The sequence below is a fragment of the Oreochromis aureus genome, linkage group 9 (genome assembly GCF_013358895.1).
Source record: "Oreochromis aureus strain Israel breed Guangdong linkage group 9, ZZ_aureus, whole genome shotgun sequence".
Classification (NCBI taxonomy): domain Eukaryota; kingdom Metazoa; phylum Chordata; class Actinopteri; order Cichliformes; family Cichlidae; genus Oreochromis; species Oreochromis aureus.
Genome location: NC_052950.1, coordinates 39973571 through 39986388, shown reverse-complemented (window position 1 = coordinate 39986388; position 12818 = coordinate 39973571). Strand labels below are relative to the sequence as shown.

The 12818-nt window shown below is 50.1% G+C and overlaps 2 protein-coding genes across 3 annotated transcripts; one reads left to right on the top strand and one right to left on the bottom strand.

Annotated features, from left to right (window-relative positions):
* The first annotated feature begins 422 nt into the window (after window positions 1-422).
* Window positions 423-1215, top strand: LOC120441852 (DBF4-type zinc finger-containing protein 2 homolog). The gene is made up of 2 exons (XM_039617301.1): window positions 423-767; window positions 881-1215. Exons 1-2 carry the CDS (start codon window positions 590-592, stop codon window positions 1213-1215), a joined length of 513 nt encoding a protein of 170 aa, XP_039473235.1. The 5' UTR covers window positions 423-589.
* Window positions 1216-4980: 3765 nt separating this feature from the next.
* Window positions 4981-12532, bottom strand: LOC116336531 (apoptosis regulator Bcl-2-like). 2 transcript variants are annotated; one of them, XR_005614195.1, is made up of 4 exons: window positions 11342-12532; window positions 10921-11267; window positions 5330-5942; window positions 4981-5233 (listed from the first exon to the last, which is right to left on the bottom strand). XR_005614195.1 is itself a non-coding variant. In XM_031760435.2 (3 exons), exons 1-3 carry the CDS (start codon window positions 11457-11459, stop codon window positions 5811-5813), a joined length of 597 nt encoding a protein of 198 aa, XP_031616295.1. In that variant the 5' UTR covers window positions 11460-12532; the 3' UTR covers window positions 4981-5810. The 2 variants fall into 2 exon arrangements, 1 of the variants encoding a protein (XP_031616295.1); XM_031760435.2 differs by having other exon boundaries at window positions 4981-5942.
* Window positions 12533-12818: the final 286 nt, after the last annotated feature.

Sequence of the window (12818 nt, the reverse complement as noted above, 5' to 3'; positions counted from 1 at the left end):
CTTTTGTGCCGGTACGCCTAAATTTTTAAAGTTAGGCGTACCGGTGCGCCCATGGCAAAAAGTTAGTCTAGAGCCCTGGTTTAGAGGAATCAGAGTGCTGTGAATCCAGACTCACAGAATCAGACTGAGGAGAAGAAGAGAAACAGCATGCACGCAAACCAGAACGATGAACAGCTCAGAGGGAATTTAGACCTCAGACGTCTCAGGGATGACTTCCATGTACCAACAGGAGAAGCCCCTCCCACTTTGTTTACAACAATCATTCATCACATGTTCTTTACAAAAACATCCGAAGCTTAATAACCACGTTGGGTTTCCCCCCAGCAGGCAGGGCTGATTATGGTGGAGTAACGTCAAACTTCACGGGGAGTTGTTGATGTCAGCTGAGAACGATTATCACAGAAAACATCAAATCGTCTTCAGTCAGAGAAAAATGATGAAAAACAATCCAGCTTCTCTCAGAGCTGATGTCTGTTGGGTCTCCAAAGAGTAGAAAACAACCACAGCTGAAGTCCTTCTGCAGATTTTGGAGGTTTGGAGAGAAGATGACTTCAAAAAGTTCAAATGGTACCTGAGTCAAAAGGACCTGATGGAAGGTTTGAGAGGAATCCTGAGGAGTCGGCTGGAGAAAGCAGACCGGAAGGACACAGTGGATCAGACGGTCCAGCTCTACTGCACCAACACCGCCTACATCACCAGGATGGTGTTGACGAAGATAGAAAGGAATGATCTGCTGGAGAGGCTGAGCAATCTGCCAGAAGTCAGGGGTAAGTGAGGGGAGGGCGAGACACAGATACGTGTGCAATTCAGTCTGTGGAGTCATCATACAGGCAGGAACAGAGGAGGAAATATGACAAAGACCTAATGTTTTATCTTGCAGGTCCAGGAGAGCACAGGGTCCCCGAGAGCACAGGGTCCCCGATGAGCATAGGGTCCCCGCAGACCACAGGGTCCCCGCAGACCACAGTGTCCCCGCAGAGCACAGGATCCCCGCAGAGCACAGGGTCCCCGAAGAGCATAGGATCCCGCAGAGCACAGGGTCCCCGCAGACAACAGTGTCCCCGCAGAGCACAGGGTCCCCGTGTCCCCGCAGAGCACAGGGTCCCCGCAGAGCACAGGGTCCCCGCAGAGCACAGGGTCCCCGCAGAGCATAGGATCCCGCAGAGCACAGGATCCCGCAGAGCACAGTGTCCCCGCAGAGCACAGTGTCCCTGAAGAGCATAGGGTCCCTGCAGAGCATAGGATCCCTCAAAGCACAGGGTCCCCGCAGAGCACAGTGTCCCCGCAGAGCACAGTGTCCCTGCAGAGCATAGGATCCCGCAGAGCATAGGATCCCTCAAAGCACAGGGTCCCTGCAGAGCATAGGGTCCCCGCAGAGCATAGGGTCCCCGCGGAGGAGAGGCTGTTGTCATTTCTTTCCCAGTTTGTTGACAGAGTGTCTGAAGCTGTTCTAAATAAGCTGCTAGATCAGCTCCTGGAGCAGGGTGTTATCATCGATGAGGAGATGGAATCCGTCAGCTCAAAGAGCAGCTAAAGCCCGCGACGTCATTGACGTGGTGTGGTGAAAAGGAAGTGAAGCGAGCTTGGTGCTGATCGCCGCTCTCTGTCAGCAGGATCGGCACCTCGCCACAGTGCTGAACCTGAGCTGAAGCTGTGCATCTCTCTGATATCTGCCTGTTTTACTGTCGTGTCATCAATAAATGAGCTGTTGAAACGTGCACTTTGAGTCTGGTCGTGATTCTCTCACTCTGGATCTGTTTGCTGGAAACGAGCTCTGCTGCGATGGAAGCGTCTGCAGAGATCGAGCGAAACGTGCTGTTAGTGATTTCAGGTGAAAGCTACAAAATCTGAGTGAGAACAACCATCAGAGGTCTTTGAAAGCCAGCAGGGTGCTTGTGTCTGTCGAAGGAGACAGAACATCGGGGACATCTAAGAACAATCACACGTCCATGATTTTCCCAGCAGCCCCTCCGGAACGCTGCAGCCAATCAGACGCTTGATCAGCCTGCAGTTTTCTGAGCACCTGGAAATAGAAAGCAAAGGAAAACATCTGTTTTTAGATAAATATAAAGTCAGGTGTCCTTGGGCTGAGGATGACATCATGCACCCTGAGGTCACCTGAGGTCACCTGAGATCACCTGAGGTCAGCGTTCACACGAGGGTCAGACGTCTGCTTTGACGATACAGCTGAACACTGCCCCAAAACTCTGACTGAAGGTTACAGTTCCCACCCATCAGGTGGAAGCCAAAGAGTGCAGGGTCTGTTTTTATGAATGACAGACGTATGAGCTCATTTTCCGACTCTGGTGCCACCATTGAAGGATTCCCTGTCCTGCCGGAGCGATCCGAGGATCTCCAGCAGTGGGCTGCGGCTCCCCCCACAGTGTGAGCTCACCTTTAACACAGACGGTGTTTGAATTATTAATTATATCAATAACTTAATTGTACAGACTCATTAGAGCGTAGTTCACGATTGGATGCTGTAACTGAGTTTAGAACAGCAGCTGCTGAAGCTCACTGGGATCTGTTTCCTGTCGGGCTCGTGGATGGACAGAGCAGGAAGCTCCAGCTCAGATGTGATGCAGAGGATGAGCTGCAACCAGAGCTCAGAACCAGAAATTTAAACCCATCAAACACTGATTCCTCCTTTGGAGACCAAAGTCCACCCAGCAGGTACAGATGCCACAGGTAAGCAGAGTGTTGCTGACCGTCTGCAGGAAGCTCCTAAATGTACGTGTTGCCATCTTTTCTAGAAACCTATCAGACTGCAGTCACTCATACGTTTGACTTAAGTCCACTGAAATCAACCTCAGGCGAGATCAAAGATACAAAGTCAAAACTCTGGACTCTACATTTGATCTGAGATGATTCCACTTCTCAGGACTGTAAACCTGCACGTTAACCCTTAAATACCCAAACCATCACATACACTGTCAGCTCAGCAGGGTGCTGCTGTTAAAACATAACCAGTGTATTTCTGTCTCAGCTGATTAAACACTGCTGTAATTCCCAGTCTGGCCTGATGGTGGCAGTGTTGTCTCAAAGATACAGCTCTGATGAAGATGAACCTGCAGATGATAATGAGGAGTTAGTCTTGCTCAGTGGATCTTCTGCAGTTTCATCATCCATGAAAACTCTCGTCACCTTCAGTGGGAATCGCCTGGATGCTGCCAGGCTGCCCAGCTCACAGGTGTGACTGCCTCTCTGAGGCCTCTGGTTTCATACAGTGAACTTCAGGTGACACCTCCGCTCCATCTGTGATGAAGTTAGATTACATCTGTGCTCAAAGCTGCACTCTTAGCTAGAGTCAGACCGACAACCATCAGAAGGTGATTTGTGCTGCAGCGCTCTGTGACCAGGACATTATACCAGGACCATAAATGATCACATAGGTTTGCTCCTAAGCAGCTGTCAGAGATGCTGCAGTTGTGAGTGCTTAGGTCAGCTGATCAGCAGCTGTTCCAGAGGTTAGGGCACCTCCTCCTACCGCTCAGGTCATCTGCCTCGCTAACGGCTCTTTCTTAGTTTAGTTTTCATTTGTCAGCTGTGTGATTCTGTCAGCAGGTTGTTTCTCATCATGTCCTGTCTCTACTTTGTACAAACTCATGTGGAAAACATGAGGCTGGGGAACAGGAATGTCATGGTCCGCAGTCCTCGCCGGGTGATCTGCCAGGTCGTGTGTTCTCATGGTCCATATTTCCCCGTTTGTGTGTGTGTGTGTTTTTTGGTGTTCTGGTTTCACTGTGAGTCCGGGCCCGGACAGTGGTGTCCCTGCTGTGGGGATTCGCTTCACCTGAAGCACAATCACACACCTGCAGCTGATCAGCCTCATCTCTGGAGCTTCTGAGCTCCGTCGATGCTGGGTCGTTGTGACAGAATCGTCAGTTTGCTCTGAAAACTAAGTCTTACAAAGTGTTTGTGTGGTTGCTGGTGCGAATCCTAACGACTGCTTCTATGTTTTCCTGCAGGAATTACAGAGACGAGGAAACGGAGTGAGCGCACTGTAGATACTGGGCAAGGGGAGTGAAACATGGACCACCGTCACAACAGGAAGACGCTGCACAGGTGTCAGGGACACACATCCTCACCTGGAGCACGCTCAGAAGACTTTCTGCACTGTAAACAAATACACTGTTTTCATTCTAAGAGTCCTGCGTTTGGATCCTGCATCCGCATATCTGACAGGGAAAGTCCTCCAAAGGTCTTCAGTTCATCAGGAATCAGAGCACCTTCATCTGGAAAACAACTCAAGCTTCGAGCCGGACCACTTCTGTTTTAGTTTGATTCTGAATTCAAAACAATTCAAACAGATTCAACAACATTCACATTTTCAGTGGAACTGAACATCATCGACCACAAAAACATGAATGTCCTCACTTCTCCTGAGAGGCCTCAGCTCCACAGCTCCGACCAAAACGGCCGGAAAATCCCGGATCTGAAGATAGGACTTCCACATCAAAGGAAAACTTTTCTAAAGATAAAAGTTCTGCTCTGTTTTATGAATGACGCTCCTGGAGTGAAACGAGCTGAGGAAACAAAGCCTCCGACAGACAAATCTGAACTCAACTCAGCTTTATTTATACAGCCTCAACACTGTAAGGTTGACGTACAATAATACATACAGAGAAAACCCGACAATCACATGACCCCCTATGAGCAAGCATTTTGGCGACAGTGGGAAGGAAAAACTCCCTTTTAACAGGAAGAAACCTCCAGCAGAACCAAGCTCAGGGAGGGGCGGGGCCATCTGCTGTGATTGGTTGGGGTGAGAGAAGAAGACAGGATAAAGACATGCTGTGGAAGAGAGACAGATTAATAACAGATATGATTCAAGGCAGAGAGGTCTATTAGTGAGTGAAGAAGAAACACCCAGTGCATCATGGGAATCCCCCAGCAGCCTACACCTGTTACAGAGAGGTCTGTTAACACATAGTGCTCAGTTTCTGTTTACTTCATGGTAATAAAAACTCTCAGACTAGATTTAATACAACAATGATTTAATAAAAAGTCTTTTTAAGTAAAACCTTTACTTTGAAAGGCAGAGCAAACAGGAAATGAACATGAGTCTCTGTTTCACACAGTCTGAGGCTCAGCACATCCTTAAAGACGGTTTCAGCATTTCTGCTACATTTAAATCTTTTTACATGGTTCCTTAGTTTCTTCAAAGGTTTTGCTCCTCCTCCTCCTCACCATCATCATCATCATCCTCACTGGTGCTAATGTAAGCACCAAACTGCGTCACAAACCAGAATTCAATAATCAGATATTTCTCAGCTTCATGTACCACATAAACATTTCTTCGATGTTGGTCGAGCTGGATCTCAGTCACCTGATCTGAAGCTACATTATGATCCAATCAGGCGCTGCCGTTGGCTCACAGTCCTGCTGCAGCTTCTTCTGGTGCTATGCAGCTGTTAGTGCATCCTCCTTAAATGCTTTGCTTCATCATTTCAGGCCAGCTGAGTCTGATGCAGGTCCAGGATGTCTTTAGCTCAGATTAACATAAAGGCTGGAAGGAAACTTCCAGGGTAAAAAAGTGAGAGAATGCCTTATTTACAGTCAGCTGGAGGTCGGTCCTCCCTGAAGTCCTATGGCTGAATGTTATTATGACCATGAGAAACTCAAAGTTTAAACAGCCAACAAAGCCTGAAAAGTAACACTCAGAGAATTTTGGTGGTGAAATTTACGTCCCCATAAAAATCCACCCACACAAAGTCAGTGTCCTTCAGAGTCTCAGTGTGGAGCACAGCAGCAGCTGGTGGACACCACAGGAACTGCAGCTCCATGGCTGGACCAGATAACACCTCTCATCAGTTTTGTTTCTGGCTGAATAGAAATCCCAGTATAACCCCAACTGCTCCCAGTACGACCAGTCCTAACACTGTCCTCAGGGACCAGAAGCTGTCTGTGGGTCTGGACTCATACAGCTCCACAAAAGCATCCTGGGAAAAAAGACAAACAGGGAACACTTTATTTCATTTGTCGTATTTGTTCTTTGACAAACTTTAATTCAACTCAGCTTTATTTACACAGCCTCAGTAACACAGACAGAAACCAGCAGCTGATCACTCAGTGACAATCACCCTGCGTTTGATCACGTGATCACTCTGCCATGACTCATGTAGGCAAACTGGACAACACGGAGAGAAGGGAAGAACACGCTCTCCAACATCAGCGTCACATGACTCAGACCTGTGGTCTAGACACACACACACACACGCAAACACACACACACGCAAACACACACACACGCAAACAGACACAAACACACACACAAACACACACACACAAACACACACACGCAAACACACACACAAACACACACACACAAACACACACACGCAAACACACACACACAAACACACACACGCAAACACACACACACACACAAACACACACGCAAACATACACACACAAACACACACACACACACACGCAAACACACACACGCAAACACACACACGCAAACACACACACACGCAAACACACACAAACACACACACACACACACACACAAACACACACACACACACACACACGCAAACATACACACACAAACACACACACACACACACGCAAACACACACACGCAAACACACACATGCAAACACACACACACGCAAACACACACAAACACACACACACACACACACACAAACACACACACACACACACACAAAGCTGGTGCTGCTGCTTCATCTTGTGTGTAAGCAGTCGAGTGTTAACGAGGGAGCGTTGGGTTATTCCCCTGCATGCTGTGAGAGTGTGTGCATGTGTGTGTGTGTGTGTGTGTGTGTGTGTGTGATATGAAGATTAGGGGAGAACCCTCCTGTGAAGCACTTCCTGTAGCTGCACTCGGGCCTCCAGCTGAGCTGCTGACAAACACCAGCGGTCTTCAGCCTGACAGGAAGCTGACCACCGCCTTTAAAGAAGCTTCACACCACAGAAGAAGAGCACACGCACAGGCTGGATGATTGACAGCTCACCTTTACCCTCACGTCCTGTCCAATGGGCTGAAGCAGCCCCAGACTCAGTGGACTCAGTGAGAGTCCAGGTTAAAAGCTTTCCGTGTCAGATGTTTATACTGAAATGTAATTTATAGATTGACTGTAAGAGTACACAGGTGTTTGGAGGCAGCAGAGGAGACCTCAGACGTCTGCCTCCCACCTCCAACTTCCCAAACCAGGTGTGCCCCAGTCCTCCTCCTCACCTCTGGATACCTGAAACACCTGAAAGCGTCCACGAGGTGTCCTGCTCAGGTGCTGGCTTCTTTCTCCTCAGAGTCTGAAGCTCCGCCTTCTTGGTCGCTCTGTTAGTACAGTGACCTCACAGCAGCCATGTTATCGGTCACATGATGTTAAATAAAAATGCTCCAGCAGCACAAACACGGTGCAGAGGTCCAGCTCAGGTGAAGCTAGCAGACAGCTAGCACCGTCCACCTGTCAGTCACAGAGGCCACGCCCTTAATCACACAAAGCCTTAATAGAGTTTAAAGAGGTGACAGTCTGTGTATGAGGCTGTAACCACATTTATTTGAACACGGAGTCTGTGGGACTGACTCACTGCTGCCTCTGCTGGACGTCAGAGGAGTTGCAGGCTTTGCAGCGTTAGCTTGTTTCTTCGGGCCTGCAGGCCGATGAGGACCAACACCAGTCCTCAGCATGGAGTCAGCCGGAGTCCAGCTTCGGCTTTAGTCCCACCCCTCTGGCATTATGAGTCACATGTGGGGGCGGGGTTTACCTGCACAGACACCTGGGAGTTATTTGACCCTGAAGTCTGAGCTCGATAAAGCCGTCAGAGATCAGATGTTAGCGAGACGACTCGACTGCTTCAGTCAGTGCTGTCCTCGTAGCTCACACAGCTGCAGGAAGGCCAGGCGTGATGGGCTGACCCCGTGTTTCACATTCAAGTGCTCTCGGGGCTCGAAACAGCCGCCATCCTCCAGCAAGACAACATCAGAGAGAGAAACCGCCACGCCGCGCTGAGCGCCGCGATGGAAAGTTTGACTGCAGAATTCTGAGAAAGCAGCTCAGCTCACCACTGCCTGTGTTCTTAGAGCTCTCTGCACACACACACACATAGATATATATGTGTGTGTGTGTGTGTGTGTGTGTGTGTGTGTGTGTGTGTGTGCACTCCTTGCTGTGAGCAGGTTCTGAAGAAACGGTGTGTCAGCTGACCTGAAGCCTGAGGCGGAAACTCAACCACACTGATTACCTGGAAAGATATTTCTGGGTAATACCACACACACACACACACACACAGCCTCTCGTGTTATCAGGCAGTAGATATAACTGAAGGAAACCACAGCGACAGGAGAGAATATAATTAGAAAGCGAACTGTTCGGGCCTCTCGCTCTCTAACGCTCTGCACCAGACTCCATTTTATTTTCGAGCGATTTTCAGGAGCTTTATGACCTCACACAGGACGCCACATACTGAAAACCTGCTGCATGGAAACCACACACACCCATGGGACAGGCCTGCTGGTGGTGTGCAGTTTACTGATGAAGGACCACAAAGTGAAGATGATGATGGAGCCTGCACCTCCTCTAAAAGGAGAACCGTCATGTGTTACACACTGAAAAGTGAAGTTTATCAGCACGCTGCACCTGAAAGCACCATGTGAAAGCTCCCAGCAGCCCTTTAGGCTTCCTCCTCAGAGTTCTGGTTCTTCTTCTTCTGTAAACAGGCTGAGAGAGGACACCCTCCACCACCCACTAGTGTTTCATCGGTAAAGTGCAGAGCCATGCAGCCTGGCACACCTGTACAGGCACCGTCACACGCTCAGAGCAGCAGGTTGTTGGCGGGGAGCTAGTGGGCCTTTAGTGGGTCATTAGTGGGATGTTAGCAGGGCGTTAGCAGGGCATTAGCTGGCGTTAGCAAGTAATTAGTAGGGTGTTAGCAGGTTGTTGGTGGATCATTAGCGGGGTGTTAGCAGGGCATTAGTGGGTCATTAGCAGGCATTAGCGAGTAATTAGCGGAGTGTTAGCAGGTTGTTGGTGGATCATTAGCGGAGTGTTAGCAGGGCATTAGTGGGTCATTAGCAGGCATTAGCGAGTAATTAGCGGGGTGTTAGCAGGTTGTTGGTGGATCATTAGCGGGGTGTTAGCAGGGCATTAGTGGGTCATTAGCAGGCATTAGCGAGTAATTAGCAGGGTGTTAGCAGGTTGTTGGTGGATCATTAGAGGGGTGTTAGCAGGGCATTAGTGGGTCATTAGCAGGCGTTAGCGAGTAATTAGCGGGGTGTTAGCAGGGTGTTAGCAGATCATTAGCAGGGCCTTAGCGGATCGTTAGCAGGTCATTAGCAGGGTTAGCGGGCTTCAGATGCTCCGTCACAAAATCACTGCTTGTCTCAAACCTAGGCTGTGCTCACGGCCACTCCCCGTCCTGATGAGGTCACAGGGCCTTTCTCCTTGTACTTATCAGGAGCAGCTCCGGGCCTCCCTCTGCAGCAGTACCACTTCTTGCTCCTCCAGGTTTACAAGGCACTCCCGGCGCGTCCTGGGTCTCCCTGGGGCTTCCTCCTCTCACACCTCACTGAGGAGGCGTGCTGGGCACAGCTGAGAGCACAGCTCCCTCTGCGGGAGGGAGATGCTCGCTGCTCATTTCAACTTTCTCAGGTCACATGAGGATTCTGAATCTGACAGTTATCTCCATGACAACCAAAGCTGAGCCTTCAGTTTGTACAGGCTGAGATACACAATGAATCATGAGCCTGCAGAAACAAGATGTGTGTGTGTGTCTCAGTTTCAGTTTAACGGCTTTATCATCACACACACCCAGTCATGATTTTATATCCTTCTTTGCGGGGACATCTCATTGACATAATGCTTTCCCTAACTGCTTACCCTACCCATGTGAAATGAACTCTAACCCTGAGCCTGAGCCTAACTGTAACTCTGACACTAAAAGCACATTTTGAGTATCAAAAATGTCTTCAAGCTCGTGAGGTTGAGCTGTTGGTCCCCACAGGTATAGTGACATGCCAATTTACTGTCCCCACCAAGATGTCTAAACATATATATACACACACACACACGCACGCACAGAGGCCACAGAGTTTTAGGGATTTTCTACACTTTGCATATAATTTGCAATCAAACCAAAATACACTGTTCTCTGTCTGCAGGGACTCTGTGTGTGTGTGTGTGTGTGTGTGTGTGTGTGTGTGTGTGTGTGCGTCTGTTTGAAGGGTGAGGTCAGGACCAGGTTTCTGATTGATCTCTGATTGACCAGCTGATCGATCAGCTGACACTGCCGGACCTCCTGGTACGTTTGCAGCGACCTCCTCAGCTCTCTGACCCTGCAGGTTCACCTCCTTCAAGGACCCCTCAACCATATCTGCGACTCCCTGAAGCACCAGAGCGTGCTCAGTTGATCCTGAACTCTGTCCTGGACTTCCTTCAGTGATCCTGGAATCTTTTCAAGGACTCCAGGAGCCGTTTAAAAGCTGTGTCAGGATGTCTAAAGACTCCAGGATACCTGAAATCTTGTTAAAAACCAGAGGAACCACCCCGAATACTTCCAGGACCCTTTAACCTCTGTCCAGGACTTCCTTCAAGTACAGCCAGATCGCTGTTAGCTTACCTGAACTTCTTCAAGTACACTTGGAACCTCATTAAAGACCTCTCAAAAACTCTCAAGCACCTTTTCAGAACCCCCGAAAAAGCAGAGGAAGAATCAAAACCACCTCATCAACTGATGAGAAACAAGGAATCCTGGAATTCCAGGAAAATCTAGGAGCTCTCAGCTGGAAGACAAGAGAGGAGGAGACGAAGAAACAGGAATGGAAGGATGCATGAGGAAGGACACAGCCAAGCAGGAAAGACAACCACAAGGAAACAAAGAAAGGTTACAGCAAAGGAGACAAGGAAACATCAGAGGAGATAAGGACTACGAGGGGAATCATGCTCCTACCCATCCTCCGTTGTCATGGATCCATCTTCGGAGCGACGGAGAGTCCAGACTCTCCTCCATCCAGCTGGCGATATCATCCACCTGACCTTCGTCGCCCGACTTGGCGGCTGCGGCACTCAGAGCTCCGCCCAGCTCCATCATGGTGACGATGCGTCCCCAGTTCACGCCGTCCCTGAACAGCTCCTCTCTGATAGCCGTCAGGTGGCGCCGACGTGCAGCACCGCCGCCGTTCCCACGCAGTCGCAGCACTGTCACCTGCGCAGATAGCTCGTTGCCGTGAAGTCGCTCCAACTCATCGCTGGCGCTCCGCAGCACAGCCTGCAGGCGGGGCGGGGCCACGGGGGGGTCTAGGAGGAGACGATGATGCCATTATTCTGCGACATGTTTGAGGACCCGGGTAACTAAGTGGACGTCTCCTCACCTGGGCGCGGCGCTCTCACGTCATTGGCCCGCCGCTGAGGCCAAGCCACGCCCCTGCCGAGCAGCTTGTAGCGCAGGAAGTCCTCCACCAGGTCCCGGCTGTTGTAGGCGGCAGCCATCGCCCCCTGCTGGCTCACCACCAGCACGCCATCCTCCTCAGCCAATGAGAACGCCTGTTACAGGTGACAGTCACGTGCTGCAACTCCTCACACAAGTATCGATCGCTGATCAGCTGTGCTGTGACGTCAGCGCTTCAAACTCCGCCCACAGCGAGGACGGTCCGAGGATCGGGTTCAGACCGGTTCAGGCTCCGCGCGGTGCTCCGTTACCGGCGGGCGGAGGTGCGCGCGCAGTCGCGGGGCGCGCCGCGAGGACGCGCTCCGAACACATCCAGCCTCATGGCGGCGCGACGGCGCGCGCTGCTTCTGATCAATAACCGATAATCGGTCCGCTCCCTTCACGATGCACGTGCTACTAACACTCACGCGCACACAGCGGGCACGCCCCTCCGGGATTCCCCCGCAGCTCCGAGAGGAGGAGGAGCTCGGCTCCGCGAGCGCACTTCCTCATCCTATGTCACTCGCATCTGCAACTCCTCGCGCGTGGGTGCGAGCGTGCACGTGTAAAGATGTTCGATATCGTGTTTTGTATGTGATACGTGACGTAAGAGCAACAAAAGCCGACTTTTCTAACACGTGACGTGTTTGTGACGATGATGAGAAACGTCAGTCTGAGCCAGGAACGTGTTGCGTCATCACGCTGCGCTGCAGGACTGTACAAAAGTCTTGTGCCTGAAGGAAAATCAGAAACAAGATCCTTCAGCTGTGGCTCCATCAGACATCACAGCTCAGCCTGTGTCTTCATGAAGAACGGCTTCCTGATGAGCTGGAGGTCCACGTCGTATCTCAGATCCACATCATGTCTCAGGTCCACATCATGTCTCAGATCCACATCATGTCTCAGGTGCTGCTCACCTGCAGAGGACACTTGTTCTTCTGTCAAGCGTCCTCACATGTTTGAGGACTCACTGCTGAGCTGTGCAGGTTTTGTAACTGTGTTATCTTTGGCAGTTACACAGCTACAGAAATGTGTCTGTGTGCCTGCTGGGAACAAAAAGTCTACAAATAGAACTCACACCTGTGAGCTACGAGGACTGAATGTGATTGTAAAAGCAGCCAGTGTCTAAAGAAGAGCTTCAGAGAGCTGGAGATCTGTTGCTCAAGAGCACTTTAAAAAGTAGGAGGAGGGCTGGCTGCTTAAAGGATGGCTGGCTCAAGACTTTTGCACAGCACTGTGCCCACAGGAAAGCTCAGCCTGACTACAGCAGCAGACTGAACACCTGCAGGTTCTATCTATCTATCTATCTATCTATCTATCTATCTATCTATCTATCTATCTATTGATCTATCTATCTATCGATCGATCTATCTATCTATCTATCTATCTATCTATCTATCTATCTATCTATCTATCTATCT